Source organism: Bactrocera oleae, chromosome 3, assembly GCF_042242935.1.
Source record: "Bactrocera oleae isolate idBacOlea1 chromosome 3, idBacOlea1, whole genome shotgun sequence".
Lineage (NCBI taxonomy): Eukaryota > Metazoa > Arthropoda > Insecta > Diptera > Tephritidae > Bactrocera > Bactrocera oleae.
In genome coordinates, this window is record NC_091537.1 from 84932787 (window position 1) to 84954408 (window position 21622).

At 33.4% G+C, this 21622-nt stretch overlaps 1 protein-coding gene across 3 annotated transcripts in view; it reads left to right on the forward strand.

Annotated features, from left to right (window-relative positions):
• The first annotated feature begins 6776 nt into the window (after positions 1-6776).
• nolo (no long nerve cord) overlaps positions 6777-21622 on the forward strand; it is an 81493-nt gene continuing 66647 nt past the window's right edge. For all 3 annotated transcript variants that reach the window (XM_070107086.1, XM_070107088.1, XM_070107087.1), the window contains exons 1-2: positions 6777-6843; positions 21307-21411. In XM_070107086.1, the coding sequence (XP_069963187.1) occupies positions 6793-6843; positions 21307-21411 (156 nt within the window). In that variant the 5' untranslated portion in view covers positions 6777-6792. The remainder of the gene's footprint in view (positions 6844-21306; positions 21412-21622) is intronic.

Genomic DNA, 21622 nt, shown 5'->3' on the forward strand with positions numbered 1-21622 from the left:
CAAACGTGTTTCGAGGTCTACTTTATCAGAAACAGAGTTATTTCAGTGGCACAAAGCTTTCAGTTAAGGTCGTGAAAGCTTGCCTCATGCAAGTCGACCATACGGCTCAATTAATGGTGATGACGTTGCAGCCGAAGCTTATGACAAGTGTGTGGAAAATTAGATTAAGCGTTGGTATACTAGTATTGGTTTAGGAGCTTATTTCAAGGCGATAATAATTTTTTTTTATTAAAACACGTGGAAATGTTGTTTTTTTGTTTTGTCTATAAGGATCAAATTTGATGAGATTATATGTTATAAATGTATATAGAAAACTTATGAACCGATTTCGGAAATTTTTAGATGAGAAATGACATTAGAAATACAATTTGTGCTAAGTTTTGTTTCGATATCCCAATTGATGCTTGGTTGTCCTAATGTAAAACTAAATATTTTTATCGAATTTAAAATAATAAATTTTTTTTCATAATCTTTTTGTTTTTTCATCAGATAATCAGACATAATCAGATTTTTTTTCAAATTCCTGTCTAGAGGAGTATTGGTATTTTGTAAAAAACAAATCAGCATTCTAAATTCACTTACAAAATTTTGTGTAAAATTAATCTTGAAATTCTCTTCTCCAATAAAAAACATTTATTGTATTACAAAGTGTCAGCTTTTAACTGCATAATAAAACAACAGATAAAACTGAGCCACAATCAAATTTTCTATAAAAAGCGCATTAGCAAATTGTATTTCCTTGTTGCTTTTCATTTTTAATATTTAATTAACACAATTTGCCAAATAATCTGCAGAGCCATTCACCTCTTTTGCCGCCTGCGATGAGTATGTATAATCATAAAGTAAAGACATACATTCATATATTATATATATATTTACATACGTGTATACAAGTGACTATTTAATTATTTGCAGACATCTGTTCATCAATTCAGTCTGCTTAGCATTTCACTTACCGAGCGGAATGCTTTTGAAAATGTTTAACAGATATTACCCTCAAACCGTCAGGTCACATATATGTATAATACATATGTTGCATTGTGTAACATTTTGTTTCATATTTAACACTTGCCTCCATTCACATAACTGTGACCGCAACAATGGCAAACTACGGTGCCTTGACACTTACTCGAAGTCAACACTTACTGTCATACCAAGGAAGGATATGTAAATATAAAATTATATATGCAAGCATATAGATAGTCATAGGTGAACCTACAGTTTTTGCCATATTAGGGTGCATAGGGTTTCATGGGAAAATACATTGATTCCATTTTTTAGAAATTTAGTCTTCAAATCGTTAATATGTCCTTTAGTAAGCAATCCAATACGAAGTAATTGTTATGTCATTTTTAGCTATACTAATTTTTGATTTCAAGCGAAAAGAAGAATCTCGACAAATTAGAAAAGCTTTGTAGACCTTTTAAAAATTTTGCCGAGGGCTTTGAAGTCACTGCGCAAATACCAAATTTCACATTACATAAGCTAAAAAATTTATTAAAAATCACAGTTGTTCATAAAAAAAAATCTTATCTAATCAAGTTTCCGAATAAACTATAAATTAGGAAAAATAAACAAAAAATCTTCTTAAAATTAATTTCTGATTACATTACATAAGCTAAAAAATTTATTAAAAATCACAGTTGTTCATAAAAAAAAATCTTATCTAATCAAGTTTCCGAATAAACTATAAATTAGGAAAAATAAACAAAAAATCTTCTTAAAATTAATTTCTGATATAAGTTTCTGGCCCCCTCATTACAGTTAAAAATTGTAGATGCTGATTAAACATTATTTTTCTCAATGCTAAAAAATCAAACTTATTATGTTTTTGAGGTCTTTGATTTCAAAGTTTTTGGAAATGTTTCAAGAATATGTGCTGCAAAGACTGTTTTAGTTTTAGATTTGGTCAAATGGTGATGGTTTCTAAGTTACTATTAACGAAAACCACATACAAAAAATCACTTATTTTCTGGTGAGCGCTGTTGGATAACTACTGCACAATAGTTAATTTTATACTGACCGGTCACTTTTAAGAATGTACTACTGGTAGTTGTGCGATAATTATCTGTTCTGTAGTAACACATTTTTTGAAGAAAACCTCACGTTTTAGAGCTGGACAAATATCTTTGCTTGTAACATTATTTTCTTATGCTTACACCAAAAATAAGGTTCCACCATAATGCAAGTACTTATAATTTCTTATAATGCTGCTAGAAAGCAACAACAACCGGAGACATACGAGTATTTGCATATTTGTAAACAAAAGTTATATGAAGTAACCACAACAGCTGGTTATACATATTCACGCATCCTGTGGTTACATAAGTACAAGTAAATGTATCAAAACCAACGTATGCATGCATGAGTCTATAAGCTTATGTGCCTTCATTCATTTTGTTCACCTTTCGCTGACGTTTGGAATTTTCCTCACATTTATTTCTTATTTCCTTAGTCATTTAGCATTTTGCTCACTGTCATTTCTGCTCCGGCGGGACTTCGACTCATTTTTCGTTCGGAAAATTCCGGAATATATTTATACGTATATATGTAAGCAAATGCGTTATTTGTAAAGGGTCTTGAGGGAATATATGTAGGATTTTCATATTTCGTTCATAGTATAATTGCAGACGAAGTATTAAATGTTAACTTGAAGTTTTTGCGCGAATGAGTTAACTTTACTAAAAGCAGAGTGCTTTCTAATATTTAAAATTAACTTTTAAGTAAAGGGTGATCCATTTCGAGGTTTTCTACGTTTTCAAAGAAAAAACACAGAAAATTCAAATTTAATGGGGAGTGCTTATTATCATTAGAAAGAACATTATTTGGCATTTATTTTTTCTTCACTGCGTTCTGGACGTGGTCTATTCGATATTCGATAATGAATGCTGTGTTTTAAGATTGGTGATGTTGTTGCGCCTAGTACTTTCATTGGTCCAATTATGTTGACCATAGGTTGAGCAAAACGCGCGAAACAAATTCTTTACAGAACGTGAACTTTCGTAATAAAGTTGAACGAGTTGTAAACGTTGGTCAGACGTAAGTCTTTCAATGATAAAATGCCAAACTATACTAAACAAAAATTATATGACAGCTTGACACGACTACGGCGTGATCTGTCAAACAAAAGCTATTGAAAAATTACCTCTACTTGGATCACCCGTTAATTACCTCAGAATGTTGTTGACGTATGTTTTTAAAAACTCATCATACATAGATATTTATGAGCATTTAATTCTTTTGCACAAGAGAGTTTTTTGCTTGGTTAGGTTGCTAGAATAAATGTACAGTTGGTGATATTAAGCCACTGCCAAAGCAGAAATCTGCTACTTGTGTTAAAAAGATATTAACAAAATGTTTAGCCAATCTCAAATATACCATATATAGAATAAGAAACAAATAACTATAGAAAACTGATACCTGACAACCTTTTACCATACAATATTCTCAAATATCTCATTTCCCACCTTACTGCACTTTTATGCCAAAAATTTACTTTGAGTTACTATCAGCGCTATCATAATAAGAATCCGTATAAATGAAAACTTCAGTGGCCGTCAAATTGAAATTTTGGCGTTTCAACTGTATTTTATTTTTATATAAAACTTAACTTTTATGTTTTTAATCGGGCTATGGAGACCCCGTACAGATTTTAGTGCACTTTTTATTAAATAATAATAAGTCTACAGTGACACATAACACAAGCCAATTTTAAATTTAAAGAGTAATAGTGGTAAATCCCTTTACGCCCCGCTATCAAATTGAACTTGCCGTGACCAAACTTCCTCCTTCTGTTAAACTTACAATTGTCTCCAACACAATTGCAAGTCAAGTGGTGTCTCGTATTACAAGCAACATTGTTTTCACTTATCTCCAATGTGCTGTGTAAAGTTCTGACTTGTGGTGAGATTGTCTGAAAGCTTAGTACATGCAGACCTATTAGAAATTGTTAACAATTAAGGAAATACATACATAAATTAGGCTGTTTCATATAAAACTTTTTTTATATCTGAAAAACGTGGCAAATCAAAAAGGAAGTACTTAAAGTCAAAATTAAGCGCTTTAATTTACAGGGAATTTCTTTTTCAACATAAAAAACAAAATTTTCATATCTCCATGTTGAAATGAAAGAACGTTTTAAATGAAATGCCCTAATGTATATACAGTGCTGTTTATTGTCTAGGGTTTTCTTTGTACATACACATTGGCTATTATTTTTTCATAAGTTCTTACACTTGCTTTTGTTCACAAATGCTTTCCACACATTAACACATACACACCTACGCTATATGTGATTACCACAGCACTCATTCGCATAATGTTAAAACTTTGAATTGTGCTGCTGACAGTGCGTATGAGTGACATTAAGTGTTCGCAGAAAAAAGTGTGTATAGGAATGTCAAAGTCTGTCTATGTGTGATGTGTGAGTGTGGTTTTAAATCTATGGTGTAACTTTGCAAGTAAATGTAATGACATATATATATGAAATATATATATATATATATATATATATATATGTTACTTTCCTTTTTGCATATGTGTAGACACTTGTTTGTGTTTGTTGAACATTATATGTGGCACTTGTGTGTGACGCATTTCTCGCGTTAAACTTTGTGACGCATCTTGCCGCAAGTCAATTGCGTTACGTGTAACACCCACCACCTCCTCTAACACACCTTCTGTTGCTGAACTCACAAACAACAATAAGCGCCTAGAGCATCTCAGGCGCACAGTATGACATAACGATACGGTTAGTAGAACTGCCGATGACTTTGTAAATCTAAGTCACTCTGTGCTTTACTGTTAGCGCTAGCGTGTGATTATTGTTGTTGATTTCTTCTTAGCATTTGCTCTTGTATTACATATTTATTTTAATTCATTTATTTTATTTCTTGGCAATTTGCATGTTTTCATTTCAGTACATTTGCGACACGTGATAATTCTTCGACACTGCGAGTGTATCAATTCGGCGACGCAATCAGATTTCGTTTCAAGTTTTAATTACATTGACACTTGCGGTGATTTGAGCGCTATACCAAAATGAGAGCGCAGAGATGAGTTAGTACAAATACTTAGTTAAAATTATACAGTAGCACTGTGCTTTGTTTAATCAATTCAAAAAAACCACCAAACTTACTAGTATTAAAGACACATTGGGTTCTTTCGAAAACAACAAATTTATCTATTTTTGAGTGTAGCAATTCAGAATGTACTAGGTTTCGAATCTCTATTTTTCATACTCGTTAAATTACGAAAATTTTAGTTTTTTAGGTACGATCAAACAAAAAGCTTGTGAACGAATTTTATTTGCAATGGACAAGAGCAGGGTTGCACTCTAAAAGTAGGGTACTTATCGGAAACTTGAACAGTCACTGACTCCTTTCCCTCCCCAAATATTTTCCACAATGTAATGATATTCCAAAGTAATTAGAACAAGTTACTTCAAGTTGCGGCAATTGAAATTTACCTCTCGAAACTTTAACGTCTACCGACAGCTAAATTCAGGCGAGGCATTCTGTAAGCAAAGTTTACATTCTTGCATAAATATTTATGTTGACCGCCATCGTTAAGCACTGTGTTGCTCTCCTTCATTGCACACTCTTGCAGAATTTTGCATTTTTAATGAGCCAAAAGCCAAGAAAAGATGTGCAAAGAAACCGAACTTTAGTTTGCGGTATTAGTAAGTTTTTCAATTTGCTATTTCTACGATTGTTGCTGCGACTTTTGCATATTTTCTGCTTTCAGATTGTTGCGGAGGAGAGACTTCTTGATCGAGAATTTATGCTGCTTGCCTTGTTTACTTGTTGTGTTCTTTTGTGGTTTTTCTAACTGTTTTGTCTGGCAGCTTCAAAGCAGAGAAAAATAGAAATCAAAGAAATTTCATAAATTGCAATAAAGCTGCATCAGAATTTAAAAGATATAATGAAAACAGTGATTGCAGAGCAGCGGTCAAGTCTGGATCGAATGATACGTTTTGGAGGAGGGTGTCCATATGCAAAAGATAAATTTGCTTTCAAATATTTTTTTTTTGATTTTGTTAAATCGCAGTAACTAGTAAAATGTAGTTTCATAATATTAACCCAGTTGAATTAAGCATTTGTTTATATCGCACAAATATATAGCCAATATGTTGCAGTGTGAATAGCAATGGTTTAAATATGTGCTCTTATAATATATCTTAGTAGAATTCAAAGAATTTGACTTAAACGCCTCAAAATAGACGAAATTAGCTTATAATCACTTTCACATTCCATATATGGTAATGCATTTTTTAAAGTAACTATAAGTCTGTAGCGAATATCGACGTAACGAGAACTTTATTGGAAATAATGTAATTATAGGTCTCCAAACTGATAATTTTAAAAATTTATTTTATAAGCGTGTCTCCGGTATTTCATAGTTCGAGAATGAGTAGAATGTGGTATACAACCACGTGTAACTCTCAAAGAAGTGAATTCGCTTATACTTATATACTTAAAATTAAGATTTTTAGTCGTTAGGGATCTCACTAAAATTTATGAGCATGTCATCTTGTGTATATTGTTGCCTGGTCTCAGAAATGGCTGGAATCAGTTCACACAAACCCTTAGTATACTCTATATATTCTGCTTGATTGTAGGTATACCGTACTTAACTGTTAGTATAAGATATATGTAATAATATATGTATTTAATAAATACATTTTGATTGCATGAAAAAATTTCTCTTTTTTTTAATCTGCACATCAACTAATTATTTATAATTGTCATTTTTCAACTTTATATTTACAGAGCAAATCATGATCCTACGACTATGCAGATAAAAATAATGAATACAAAAATGCACTTCTGGGTCGTTCTATTGGTAAGTACGTTATAACAATAATAGAAATACATACATCAATTTCGCGGAAAAATATTCTAAGCGCGATGCCTGCGGAAATATGCAACAAGGTGTTGAGTTGCTAGGAAAACCGTTAAATTGCTCCGAAATTCGAGGCAGTTTTATTTATTTGCTGACAACACAATAAATTTTATTGTTGTATAAGGTGGCGGTGGGGTGCAAGAGCGGCAAAAAATTACACAAGTAAACCGCACAAAGTACTTTTCTGTCAATTTGTAAGCGCAATTTGTTAACAACTTCACTTTTGAGCATATGTTTATTTGTTTTCATCTGTGTATGTATGCGCATAAAAACATATTTATGCCTGTGTAAACATTTAGTAGTACCACAAAGTAGTAAAAAAGTCACATTAATTTTGCGGCATTTATTTTCTGCACAGCGTAAGCTCGTCACCTACCACAAGAATGTAGCATACATACTCACACACATATACATATATACACACAATAAAAATAAAAATATAATGTTTCACAAAAACACCGTTAATATTTTTGTACATATGTGCCTGTGTTTGTATGTCTGCCAGTTTGTTTACATGCGCCTTGTCAGCAGCAAATGTTTACAACTCCATTACCATTCAATTTAGTAGCCAACAATAAAAGCTTCTTAGCAGTAGTATTTGCTTGCCACATGTAACTTTGCACCACCAGCTCCTTTCCCTGGCCCTTTTGCCCATTTTACATTCATAGCGCTTGCGTTGAATACAAAAATTCCATTGCGTTATACCATTTTTATTCCGCCTCTCTTCGTTCCTTTTCACTCTTATTGGCTCTAACTGTATTTGCTAGCTAAGCTTCGCTTACTTTTATTCCCGTTTTAATAGTAATTTGTTCCGTTTGCCGGAAGTGGAAATCGCAATTTGTGTGCTTGATAAGAAAGCATCAACAGATTGAATGGTATATAATAATTGTAATAACACAAAAAGACAGTCGTGTGTGTATGTATGTGCAGCAAAAGGTCAATTTGTGGCAACTTGCTCCTGCTGGCATACAAATCAAATCCATTAGTTATGCCATCAATTTGCAATGAAAGCAACATAAATTTATTTGCAATTCAAAGTTGGTTGAACAACAACAATAGCCACAACTAAAGTTAGCTTTAAAAAGCACAAATATATTTCCATGTGTATGTTTGCGCATTTCTGTAGTCAATTATGGACATTAGCATTTAGCTGTACCAATTTATCTGCAGGTTAGTAAACTTGTAGAATATAGTATGGAGCTTTCAAAGCTTTACAAGACATACTAACACACAAATATCAAAAAGTTTCAAGCTAATTGTAAAGTTTGAAAAATGTTGACTTTGATTTTCAACAGTTTGCTATTATTTATGCGAAAGCTTATCCTCTTCATAACTGATCAAACCATAATCAAGAATGCCCAACTTTCTAATAAGCTTTGATTCCACTTTACCGATGTTTCATGCCGTTTCAAGTTAAGTATTGCATTTGAAATCGACAAACCAATGAAGCACAATTAGTCAAATGAGGCTGATCCTCTCAAACCTCTTATCTTATTTCACATCGACAATTTCACCACAATTTCAACCTAATTAGAAAATATATATGCCATCGTCTGTCCTATGGCGTTCTACCTCTACTGAGAGACATCAACTTTTTCAATAAGTACTTTTTGTGTCACAAAAGATCAATTAATTTTTTGTGATTTTTCTTGTTGAAATTTTTTCGTGCGTAACACTGATATTTCGTAAAAAATATTAAAAACAAGTTTATGCTGTATTTCAAATACTGACTTTTCAACATTAAGTGTTGGTTTTGTCTTTTCAACTGTTGACTTTTCGTTTGTTGGCTTTTGACCATCTCCGTTTATTTCTTTCTTCTTCTTATTTTCTCTTTGTGTTTCTTTGCTGTTAAACAATTCGCGTAATCTTTCAAAATGATAAATTAGTTTCGCAACGGCGTCAGATTGAAACAAGCTTTTCATTATTCCTTTGTGGTGTTGATAAATTCGATGACGAAAAAGTAGAAACGGAAACAAATAGTAAAGCTTAGCTATAAGAAGGATCCAAGAAAGTAAGCAGCATACTTTGACCAAGCATCTGCCACCAGAGCGTGACGACAGAGTAATAAATCGTGTTGTGTTGTAATGTTAAGGGTGACCAGTTTCTGTTAAATGGTACTACTACTGTAAAAATGTTAGATGAAGTATTAAGAGAGAAAGAAATAAAGGCCACAGGCGTCAATTGTGGAATAAGACTTGCCATGCTTAAAATATTAATTATCATTTATTTACAATTTGATTGCCTAGCGAAAGTTTTTTAGGTGCTCAACCTATATATGAAGATTTGAATTGCAAACTAGGTTGGGTGAGGATTATGACATATTTATGCTCTTGTACCCAAGTAACCTCCCTATTAAAATTCATAACCAAAGATCAGCGATCCGAAAAATCTGCAATGATCACAACAGCTAAAATTTGGTGTTTTATATATAGCTCTCAGACAGATAGCATCAGAGCTACGAGAACATATTTTTTTATAAAACTCCCCCGCTATTTGTTTTTATAGCCATTAAAGTTGCTTTGTTTAGCTGAGTGAATTAACCTAAATTATTGACGTGAGTTTGGTTTAGATATTTAGATCAGATATATTCAGATAGACAAGCAAAGCATGACTATTTTCTACATACTTTCGTTGGTTCTTCTGGAAAGTCTTGAAATGATGGTGATAGGTTGCTAAATGTTAACTTCATCGTAAAGCTTTCAGAATTGCGCTTCTTGCGGTGGCCTTAAACCCACTTTATTAATCAAAATTTTCTGACATACATATGTACAGGCTTCCGTATTGAAATTAATCCCAAATTTATTTCTATTCGGTTTTTATTTCAGAGACCATGTAAATTGTTCCAGCCATGGAAAAGTTTTCCTTAATGCTGATACCTTCAAACGCTTTCTCGTGATTTTTTTTACAACTAAACAGCTTAGAATGCCTTTCTGAACATTAAGTAAAAGTAAAACGCCCTTCGATTTCTTCTTTGCAAGAGAGATCTGGTCACTCTAATGCCCAAAGAAAGTAGTCATTAGGGTGGAGCGAAAAATTTGTTTTTGCTTAGCCTGAGGGTTAAATCTGTAGATTATAAAAAAAAATATTTGGACAAAAATTTTTTTTTAACATTTCGAGTTAAATTTTTTTTTTTTCAAGAAAAAATTATTTTTGGTATAAACTCTTTACATTTATATAAAAATTACGTATATATATATATAATTATAATGTGACGGTTTTTGACTAAAAATTTATTTCAGCACTTAAGCAAAGCATATCGTCGTCTAAGACTTTTATTAAAAACTCCAATAATGACCACAAAATATTTTTTAAGTTGATAGCTTTTATTTGGCCAGAGATTTGGCCTCTCGTCAGCTTCTAGAACACTTTTTACGAAATAAAAACTTTAACTCGAAAATTTACTTTAAAATTGAGTGCGACGCCTCTAGATGTTAAAAGAAAATTTTTTTTTGTCAAAAACTTTTTTATTTATAATCTGCCGATTTCACCCTCAGGCTAAGAAAAAAAAGTTTTTTTTCGCTCCACCCTAGTGGACATAGCCCCCAACGACCAACCCTTGCTTGTTCGAGGACGTTACGAAATAAATAACGCTTGTCGAAGTGAAATATTTTCTATTTTCGCTTTTTAGTTTTTACAAGCTTTGGTTTTTGCTGTTTTTTTTTTTTTGCTTACTTCAATAATTTTTTTCACTGCTCTTTCTGTGCTGTACGAAAGGCCGGTAATTTTTGTTTGCAAATTCAAAAAGCAAAATTAATCATTTGTTCTTTGGTGTCGAGATAATAATCCAATCCACTAGCTATAATTAATTTGCTCAACTTTTGGAAATGCCTTTTTATATATGAGAGATGCATATCTTTATATATACCCATAAAAGTATTCCAGGTAGGTCAAGGGAAAAAAGCAAAATAACACTACCTTCTTTATGTCAAAAATATATGAGTGTAGTAAAGCCTACGCAAAAAATTAATGTATATATTTGGTGACAATTAGAAATCAGTCAGGTCGAAATTATTACCAGCAATGAAATTTACATTTTTTGTTGTGGCAGCTAATAAAGCAACTTAATAATTTGGAATTAATTAACAATATTATTTTTGAAATCAGGTAATTAGTTTTTCGCGCTATGCTATTATACATAAATATAAATTGCTATAATACTCTAATAATGCCGAAGTGCATATCTTTACTTTTGACAATTTTGAAGCAACTTTGAGATTTCAAGTCCACAGCGCCTGTTAAGATGTTATTTAATATTTTTATGTGTATTATTTGTGAACTTCATTAAGATTGACTAATCAATTTATTTTTTTGTAAATTTTTATATTTATGACAAATGTTTATAATAAGTCGTATCACTCACCGTAATTCTAAGTAACGCTAGTCTTTCATTGAAGAATATTTCCAACTAATGAAATCCGATGCTTTTACAGTAACTTTATCCACACATTTTTTCTTCACGAGTAACATAAATACCAAATTCTAAAAAAATATAAAAGTTACAAATAAAATGTTGTCGAATAACTTGTAAATTAGCCAAACTGAAAAATGTGTGACCCTATTTGTCTTTTCGAAACTCATTTCCTTATGCAGCATTAAATTCAATTACATATGCCTTTAGGTGCTAAGCCACTTCAAAGCTATTATTTTGCTGCTCAGTGAAAAGGTTGGCCAATCACTCTATATACATACATACATACATATAACACTCACTGTTACGCCATCAAATCAAGATTGACAGTTACTAATACTTTTCACACCTTTGGCGTTCTTTCTTAAACGCAACCAATTGACCTAAAACTTTCTTACTCTACCGAATGGCCTTTTTGTTCCTTTGTCGAGATTTTTATCTACTTCCGTGTTGTCAGTGATTCAAATTCAGTTGAAACACCAAATCAATAAATTGTGGTTAAAATCCCCTTTCGTTCGCCGTTTTTGTGTGTTTTATTCGTAAACACCTTAGCTGTCCTTCCATTTCACTTTCCATTTGAAAAGTTGCGACCGGCATTGGTTTGCTACCTATTTGAATTCAAACGGGTGAATGCTTTGTTTTTATTAACTCAATACACTTTGCTCTACATAAAGTATGTTTGTTAATTTGCCCTTCTTTTTCTCTCCTCGTTTACGTGTAACACGAGTCAACTAAAAGCTTTGACGATGGCACGAAGATTTAATCTCAAAACCAATTTGTCCAAGTGTGGCTCTTAATAAAATGAATCAGGGATATGCACACGAATGAACTGACATGCATAAGCATGTGTGTATATATGTACGTATAGTATATATGCATGACATTTGACGATATTCACCCTCACCTTTGTAACCAAGCGTGTTATTCGAGAGGGGCATACACTAAGCAAACAGACTTTTTTGTGAAAGGAAAAATTGATAGAAGAGTCTAAAAACAATAAAGAGGGTGTGAAATAAAAAGCAAAATACAAACGAAGAATTCAAGTAGAGAATGAAGGATAGATAGTAACTCTTAGAAATGCAACAATAGTAAAGCTTTGTAATGAATTGGGATGCAAAGGGAGTAAGTTTTGGAAAGAAAAAGAAAGCACAGGCATATGTACCTATATTGTGTATATATATGGTACTCATACTAAATACCATTTCCTACTTCATAACTTACGCTGTGCTCTATTTATCGGTATTCAGGGCAATTCGGTAACTTCTCTTTTCTTTTGCTGCAACCACTGCTCCTTTATTATTACTGATATGTATTTTTTGACAGTCATCTACATCCAATATAATATTTTCACTGTCTAGCCATCTGTCAATCAATATACTCCAATAGTGTTTGTTATTTAGTAACTAATACTTTCCAGACAAAAGTTATCGAGTTGAGCTTAAAACACATACTTTAGAAAATAACGCTAAAAATATAAATATATATATGATATATTATATTTACATACATAGTTATAAATGTGTGTCGTTTTTTGTCGAAGACAATGTTTAGCAATCCACTGAGTATTTATTTCAATTCTCTTTTTCGAGTTTATGACTATATGACATGCAAAAATACAAAGCAAACTAAAACATTTCTACGAACTTCTAACAAGTCCATCACAAGTCTGCTGTTCGTAATGAAAAACTCAAGTGCTGCGAGCTGCGTCTTATACACAATAGTATATGGTATATGATCGCGCTTCCTTGATACACACCTACAGCGTCCATCAATAGAGATGTCGCGATTTTAGTTTACAAATTTGTGTCACATTTTATCAGTGTGTTCAGTAAGATTTGCCATTTCATCATGTCACGTTTCACTATGGTAAAACGCTTGGAAATTGTCCAAGATTATTATGCAAATTCACGTTTCTCGACGATTCTCCAACGAAGATTTTCAACGAAAAATAATCTTCTCAGATGAGACCCATTTCTGGCTTAATGGCTTCGTCAACAAACAAAGTTGTTGTTATTACAAAGTTTGGTGACTCGTTAATTTCGAGAAACGGTCAAGCCAAATGGCTACCAAGATCATGCGATTGAACACCTCTACATTATTTTCGTTGTGGGTATTTTAAATCAAAGTTTTACGCCGATACACCTACAACGCTCGAGAAGCTCGAAAACCACATTCAGCGAGCTAGCGCGAAATACTGCGTTGGTTCATCGAGAATTAGCGTAAATGGTTGGAGATATGCCAACGGAACCGTGGTGGTGTTTTCGCCGACATTTTATTCAAATCATAAATGGCTTAAAATTATCTGCATTACAAAAAACACAACCCGTTATGACCAAATTTGAGTGTTTTGTTTCATTTTAACATCACTTCTTTCTTGTTGGTGCACCCTTTATACACAAGATTAGTGAAAAACTCAAAACACTAAAGTTCAAATATTTCGATATGGCAACCCTCGATGTGCACTTAATGTCAAATGGTCAAAAACGACTGTAAGCTAACTCGAAGTACACAAAAACAAAAAAAAAAGCAAAAAACATTGCAACAAACGCTTTTCGAGCTTTTAAAAGCGTTGCACGCATCAGTCATTTCGTCGGTTGTTCTTTACAACTTTTACGCGTGCGAGTTCATTGACATTCAGTTCAAGTGGCAGAGTAAGCTTTGTATTTGCTTTATTGGTTTTATACTGCGCGTATGTAGCAACCTATGAGGTTCTCTTTCTCCGTCCGCTCCGAAAGAAACACAATGCAAAATCTCCTAGCTACAAGGACGCACTTGAACTTAAACTTCCTTTTCGCCAACACAACACCGTTAACGATACATATATAGTGCGTGGAGCAGGATTACATAAGTTTGAGAATAGTACCTAACATTTTACGGGAGTTACGAAGCATGATTGAAAACAAAATTCTGATGTGTTTTCTTTTTTATTTTATTTTTTTATTTGTATGACCAATATATGAAGTGTGTTCAAAAAACAAGGGAGTTTTCGTATTTTGAAAAAAGTTTTCATTCATTCATCGACAATAGTGCTGTCGCCTGCAAAATAGTTCACATTCAATATTATGCGCTTATGCCAGCGCTTTTTTCAATCGTCGAAACACTTCTCAAACCCGATATTTGCGATAGCCTTTAGCTCTTTCAGCGATTTTCATCCATCTTGTAAAACGACGGCCCTTTAAGGTGCTCTTTATTTTTGGTAAGAGAAAAAAGTCATACCATGTCTGGCGAATATCGAGGCTGAGGCATCGTTGCAGTATTTTTTGAGAAAAATAATTAACGAACAAGCAACAAAGTGTGAGCTTTTGAAAAATTAACCTTAGCGGCTGCTACTGACAAAGTAAGCAATGAATACAGATAAAAATTTTATCGTATTTCATGCGCATGTAGATCAACGTAATAAAAAAGTGTAGGGTATTGGACTCTCCAAACCCGTAATATTTTAAATTTAAAAATTTTCGTTTTTTTCTGTACTTATTTATTCTATCTATGAGGGTAGCATTTATTTAATAAACGTTTAACAATACTTTTTATTTATTCCTCTTAGTCCTCAATACAGTTAAATGTCGTTTTCTGCAATGCAATTTCATCACGCTTGCATTAATTGCGAGTATTTTATTTATGCATTTCATAAAAGAACTTGAAGAAGAAACTTAATGTAATCGCATTAGAAACACCACTCTTACACCTACAAAGAGACGCAATAAAAGCACATTGACAACAACTACTCTAAGCTGAGGCCGTTTAACTGACATAAGTGCCCATAACCTAATCGCTATTTAAGGTTATTATTGTTGTTTTTACTGTCGCATTTATACAGGCAGCCTACCAAGTTATTAGCAACCAAGCAGACTGCCCGCCGACTAGACAAGCCGCAGCAAAAAAAAAAAAAAAAATCGAAGTACAAATGACACTATTCGCTCTTGGCAAAATGTTCGACTGAGAGCCGAGCGAAAAATTGTACAGTTGGCAGCGACAATTCATACGTATTGCCGGCCAATGACTACTAGATCAGCGGCTAAAGTAAAGTATACTTTTCGCACTATCACTGCGGACGGCCACAGAAAAGCTAAACTAAATGAAGAGCAAGAAGAAATTGCGGAAAATGAGACGAATCGTTGAACATAAGCAGGGATTGGAACGTCTGGCGGCGCTGTTAATACCACTCGAATGCACTCACACCTACCTGAAGGGTCTTGTTCAACTAACACAACTTTCGTTTATTAGCAGCAGCTTGATGACAATGTTGGCGACCGACTATTTAACACGTACAAGTGTCTCTTAAATATGGAATAGCCTTTACTGTTGTACTAACTATACGGGCGGGCGTGAAGGCCGTTAGCTTTTGGCCACTGCAACAATTTACTGTGGATGACAAAATGCTGAAAGCACTTTAACTAAATGAATATAACAGTAATGCGATAGTTAGGTCTTTACAATGATTGCATTTGGCTTGTTGTGTTTTTGTCTGAATCGTTGGTATGGTTTGTTCGTGTCTTCTCAAGATGTCTTGGCTTCAATTTTCCGTGGTTCTGCTGCTTACAACAGTGAAAGATCGGAATTTTTCCGAACTATGTTCAAGAATAAAGCACAGGAAATCATGTTTTAAAACTCCATTCTGTGGCAACCATTTCATTTTAGGTCCTGCTGGTTCTTCATTTTTATTCAGATGATTAGATTAATGGTAGTAAATAGTCGAAAATAATTTATTATTTATTTAAGCTCTACTCTTCACTAATTTCCGTAGTCTTCGACGCGTATAAAAAATGTCTGTTTCAAACTTTGATTTAGAACAATAGCTTCGGTTTTGATTTGTTTGTTATAGAGTCCTTGTGGTAATATCTCTTTTACAACTCTCACGACGCTCCAAATACCAGGGTAGTACTTCAAGGTTAGATCTCGTCGCTATATGACAAACACAATATGTGGTTTTCCTTCAGCCGTATTTTGATTAACGAAATAAATGTGAACCAAGTAAAATTTTTATTCAAATTTTTGCACTATTGTAAAAGCAAAGTTAGCAAAGACACAAATCGTCTTGACAAAAAACCTATGCGCCGAAAACTGTGCTACTATAACTTGTCCTTAAGCGCTGTAATGTTTATAACTTCCTTATAGTGCTATATTTAATAAGTGCAGGAAATTATTATTTATATATAATTAAATGTACATTATCAACTTAAGAATCGCTTCAGATTTTCCATATTTATATCGAAAAAAATTGCACTTACTGACGTAAATGACTAAAATGCTCCGCAGATTTGTTTGTTTGAATAAATTCTGTGCAGGACCTATTTTTGTTTGTATTTATATAACGTCCACTAAGTCGGCTCAATTGACGCACTTATTTATTTATTGAATTTTTTCTGTTCGATGTCTACTCGTTTATGTGAATTTTCTATTACACTCTACCAATTACTCCATGGACATTGATATACTAGATATGTATTGTACATATATACGCGTATACATGTACCTAACAATAAGTTTGCTTATGCTTGTTTGCCTCTACTACTGAATTTGGTTAGCATTAGTGCTACAATACAAACTAAATTTCCACAAAACTGAGTGAAACCCATCGAAAATTAATGACAAAATAATGTCAGTCAAATTGATTGAAAGACAGCGCCACCCCAACCAATCTTTGAAGAACTTGTCAATCAAAATGCGTAGCTGAACGGTGCGTAGAGAGCTTACCAAAAAAGAAGCTATACATTGACATATATGTTAAACATTTCTATTTTTGTCTGTTTCTAGGCGAACTCAAATACATACATAAAATAACATATGTACATAGATTTGAATATGTATATGTGTGTAATCCAGTTCGTCCCTTGTCAAGGCTGCGACACGCGCTCGCTCACAATTATACGCTGGGTCTGTGCGTCCGTTTCCATATTTCCCTCATTTGTTTAAAGCGACAAGCAGCAAACGCATGTACATAAACGTTGCATATTTATAGGCGCAAGCCCTGCATATACTTGTACTTGTTTGTATACATAACGAGAGATACGCCCGAATGTATTTAATGTGTTTTTACATGCGTTACAGCTGTGCGGCTCACATTGACATTTACTGTCTTTTTGCATAAATAACTGTCACATTCGTAGGAAATGTTCCGCAACACACATGAGCGATAAAGATATAAACAGTTGGAAAGAAATTTTATAAATACACTGCAAGTTAGTATTAGTGTTTGCAAATTTGTGTAAGCAATGTCTTGTGCCCACGGTATTTTTTTGTGTCTCTTTCTTCATTTTAATTTTTTTCTTAGTACCGGCAAGATCCACCACCGCCTCGCTGTCAGACTTATTATTTTCCAATTTACTACCAGCCATCTTCTACGTTCACATTTTTTCACTTTTATTGAATTTCACAACTTATTCTGCATTCTCCTCACTCTCACTTTCGGCTGAACCGAAGCTTCATGCAAAATGATTTATTGATAATGTCTTAACTCATAAATAAATAATTACCGGCATAGTAAAGTGAGTGTGTCCTAGTACACACAAATAGATCGATGCTTGTACATAAATCAGAGTATACATATTTACCACACAGCGAACAGCAGCACGGTGTCGGTAAAATCGAGCTACACCATAACTCTGCAATACAATACAAATAAGCAGCATAAATTGATGGTAATATACATACATATATATGTGCTAAACATGCTCATACATACCGTTAATTGACAATAATTTTTCCTTACTTCAGCAAAAGTGAGAAAATATACGATTGGTTTGGCAAGTTTGGGTTGTTATCACGGCCTACATGTCCTATGATCAATATATATATTTCACAGAAACTACACGTGTTGTGGCTTTGAACCGGAAAAGAGTTTTACTCAGCTCTTCAAATTCAAAGGAAAAATTTGCAGCATAAAAATATATTATGAACTCTATGAGAATGTAGCCGGCTTTTATCAGCCAATTCGAATTTAAAGAGCACTTGTGCGATATTTATGCTGACTCTTCACCTTCGTTAGCGACGTTCAAAAATTGGAATTTCAACGTGATCTCACATCGGTTTCTTATTAGCCACGCCCAGGTTCTATGAAAATGGCTAGTACGAAGAATAATATGATGAAAGTTCACGACTTTATATTGGCAAATCGCCAATTGAACTGTTGGCTTTCAAAAAAAAAAATTGTCAGCGTAATATTTTGCCGAACATTTTCCGCTGATTGTTCGTTAAATTATTTGGCGAAGACAAAAGTGCTCTGATAGTACGAGAACTTATTTTTCAGACAACTCATAGAAGTTAAAGCATTGCCACGTGAAGTTTAACGCGCTGAGAGGAGTTTGTGTTGAGAAATATATTTCGAAGTTTTGAAAGATTTTTCATTTTCTTTTGTAAGCTAGCTTTTTATATGATCGCCCTTGTAATTATAATATTTTTTTTTATTACAAAAAGTGGGTAATGTTAGACAGCGACAAAAAAAAAAAAAATAACAGCCTCTTTCTTTTTGAGTCTTCTATCTCCTTTCCTCATGGCAAGGGGGTAATTCTGTAAAGGATACTTAAATAGTAATTTCATTTTCCTTTTATCCGCACAATGATCGTAGATGTTTATAGTGCCTCTCACTGTAAGTTTTGCACAGCTGTCGGTAGTATTCACAAAAATTCTTATTCAGCACATGTATTTGTGATGTATCTTGCCGACTGTTGCATGCCTTAGCGGCTGAACAATCAATTCGGTTAGTTGATGCGCGCGCCAATTTTTCAGGTTGTAAATTTTTCTGTTGTTGCAACATGTTTCTCCATATCAGTCCATTATTTTTTGTGTAGTTGGTCTCAACCAAATAGACTCTGAAAGCTTGAATAGGCAGTGAACTGTTATTGGTAGTGTAAAAACGTGTGGCTCCACTGTAGCAAAATCATTCGGACAAGACGTGCGTGAAATTGAAATGTGAAGGAACACCGCTGATGAGCGCTTGTTGCACGCTTCACGCTGGGTATCTTTCATTTATGATCCTGAGCTATATATGTATGTATGTAAATATATATATAAATATAGATTTGTACTTTTTAGAAAAATTATTAGGCTTTCACTTTCCATTTGCATCACTTCTCCCATTTTCCCCTTAATGATATGCATTGATCCTTGCATTAAAATAGTCAATTACCATCAAGCCAGAAAGAATTCGGAGTCTACAGAGACGCAATTTATAATTTATTCAAAATTCGAATTGATATCGAATGGGATGTGAATTGCCTTATTAGGAAGAAGCAAATATATATTATGTGAATGCTGGAAGTAGTTTTCTCAATATTCTGACAAAGGCTCAGGGGAAAAAGAAATATATTTCAATTATTTATTTATTCGTTTCGAATAATCTTTTTAGTTTCGTGAGTGCTCTTCCTTTCGTTAAGCTAGTTAGAAGATAGGGTGAAGGTGTTTTGTAGTCTATCTACTTGCGGTTCTTTAAAAGTTTAAGGATAAAGCGAACAGGTTTAATATATACCTATAAGCTCACCGTTGTTATGCTTCTTTATATAGTATTAATCAACTAGGTTTATGTGTGGTAAGGTCTATTTCTGTAAAATAAATATGTTTAAAGGATATAACATTTTTCAGTATTTTTTTAAGATAGTATCATACTAAATGTTCCACAACACACAACTTACACAATGAAGTTTCTTATTTTAAAAATTGCGCTGAAAAGTATGCAATAAATGGAACATACTATTTACTCCTTTCTTAATATTATATTATTTCTGGTTTTCTATACTCATACAAGGACGTTTACGATTATTTTACTATTTGACTGCAGAAACCCACCTGCATATTTATCTTCGCTTTTCGTGACCAGCTTAAGCGCATTACATAAAACACTTTCACCTTCAACTTTAATCATCGAGAATTGGCAAAAACAGTCAAATGACAGCTATATAAGCACATCCCAAGAGGATGCAGGAATAATAGTAAATTCATTGCAAATTCGATAAAAGCCAACAAATACTCAAGCATCAACGTCTATAATAATAAATGACGACCAATGATGCATTAATAGTAACGAATAATCACAAAAATACTAATAGAGATGTATGTAAGTGCGTTTATACATATTTGTAATTCTATAAAATGGCCACAAGGAATAATGCCACGTAATGAACTATTATTGTTGGGAGAGGTCTAGAGTAAAAGGCCAAATAAATACCTTTTCCTATTCATGTATGTAGAAGTACAAACATATGTATATATTTTAACGTAAAAAGGTTTAATTTAAAAATCAAAATACTTTTTGGTTCACTTGGGTTGCTTAAATCCTCAAACTACAATTAACCGCCTTTTCTAGACGGCACAGCCTTGCTCCGTTTTCACTACTTTCTGCCTTATTCTACAACATTTTTATTTTTGTTGCTTTTGTTTTGTACATATTTTTCAACCGGCACGTTGCAATCAACATTGACAGCCGGTGACGTGGGGTTAATGTTTTATGGGGCCTTAAAACGCCTCAGCAAGACTTCCAAAACGCGGCTTCGTTCTACCAGTCAAACCGGCTCAAGCTTGTGAAAACTTTTGCTTTTTGCTGGTCGACACTGCTGGTACTCGCTTATCCTTGCCTTCCGCCTCCTGCTTCAACTTTGGTGGAAGGCGTTTTGCATTCGAAATGGCAGCAAAGTGACTGACTTACTGACTGACAGCAAACGACAAAAATTAATTATTTAAAAGCCAGCAACAACATCAACAACTGTAACAGTTTTAACAACATTCAAATCAACAAAAGCAACCACTACAGCGCAACATAGCGTAATAAATGTAAGGGTAATGGCGCAATAACGGTGTAAGGTCTGTTGAGTTGTTATGCCAGTATGTGTGAACTTGTGGCGTGATGATGCGATAGATACATTTTTTTTCAGCGTTGATTTCAATTTTTTTCCTAGTTTTAAGCGAAAATAATGTTTAGTCTATTTTTTTCCAAAACTTTAATTCTACTTATTACTCTACTTTCTATACTCATCTACATATCATACTCTTTATAATCTTTCTAGATGACAATTTTCATTGAGAATACATCGGTGGCGAAACGTCTGAACGCCAGTCAAGCTTTCGATGATACGTGGAACACCGCCTCCGATTTGGAAAATGAGCTCGAGGTGAGTGAAAACAATTATAATGTTATAAATTTGAAATATATAATATATACATATATAGATGGTGTCTGATTATTGTAGGATAGCGGCGTGGCAAGATAAAAAAGACAAAGCGCTTCGAGCGCTTTAATGCACTTACTGCAATTGTAAGTCGTAAACTCGGCGAACCAACTTAGAAGGACTCTCTTTTGATTTAATCTATTTTACTATTGTA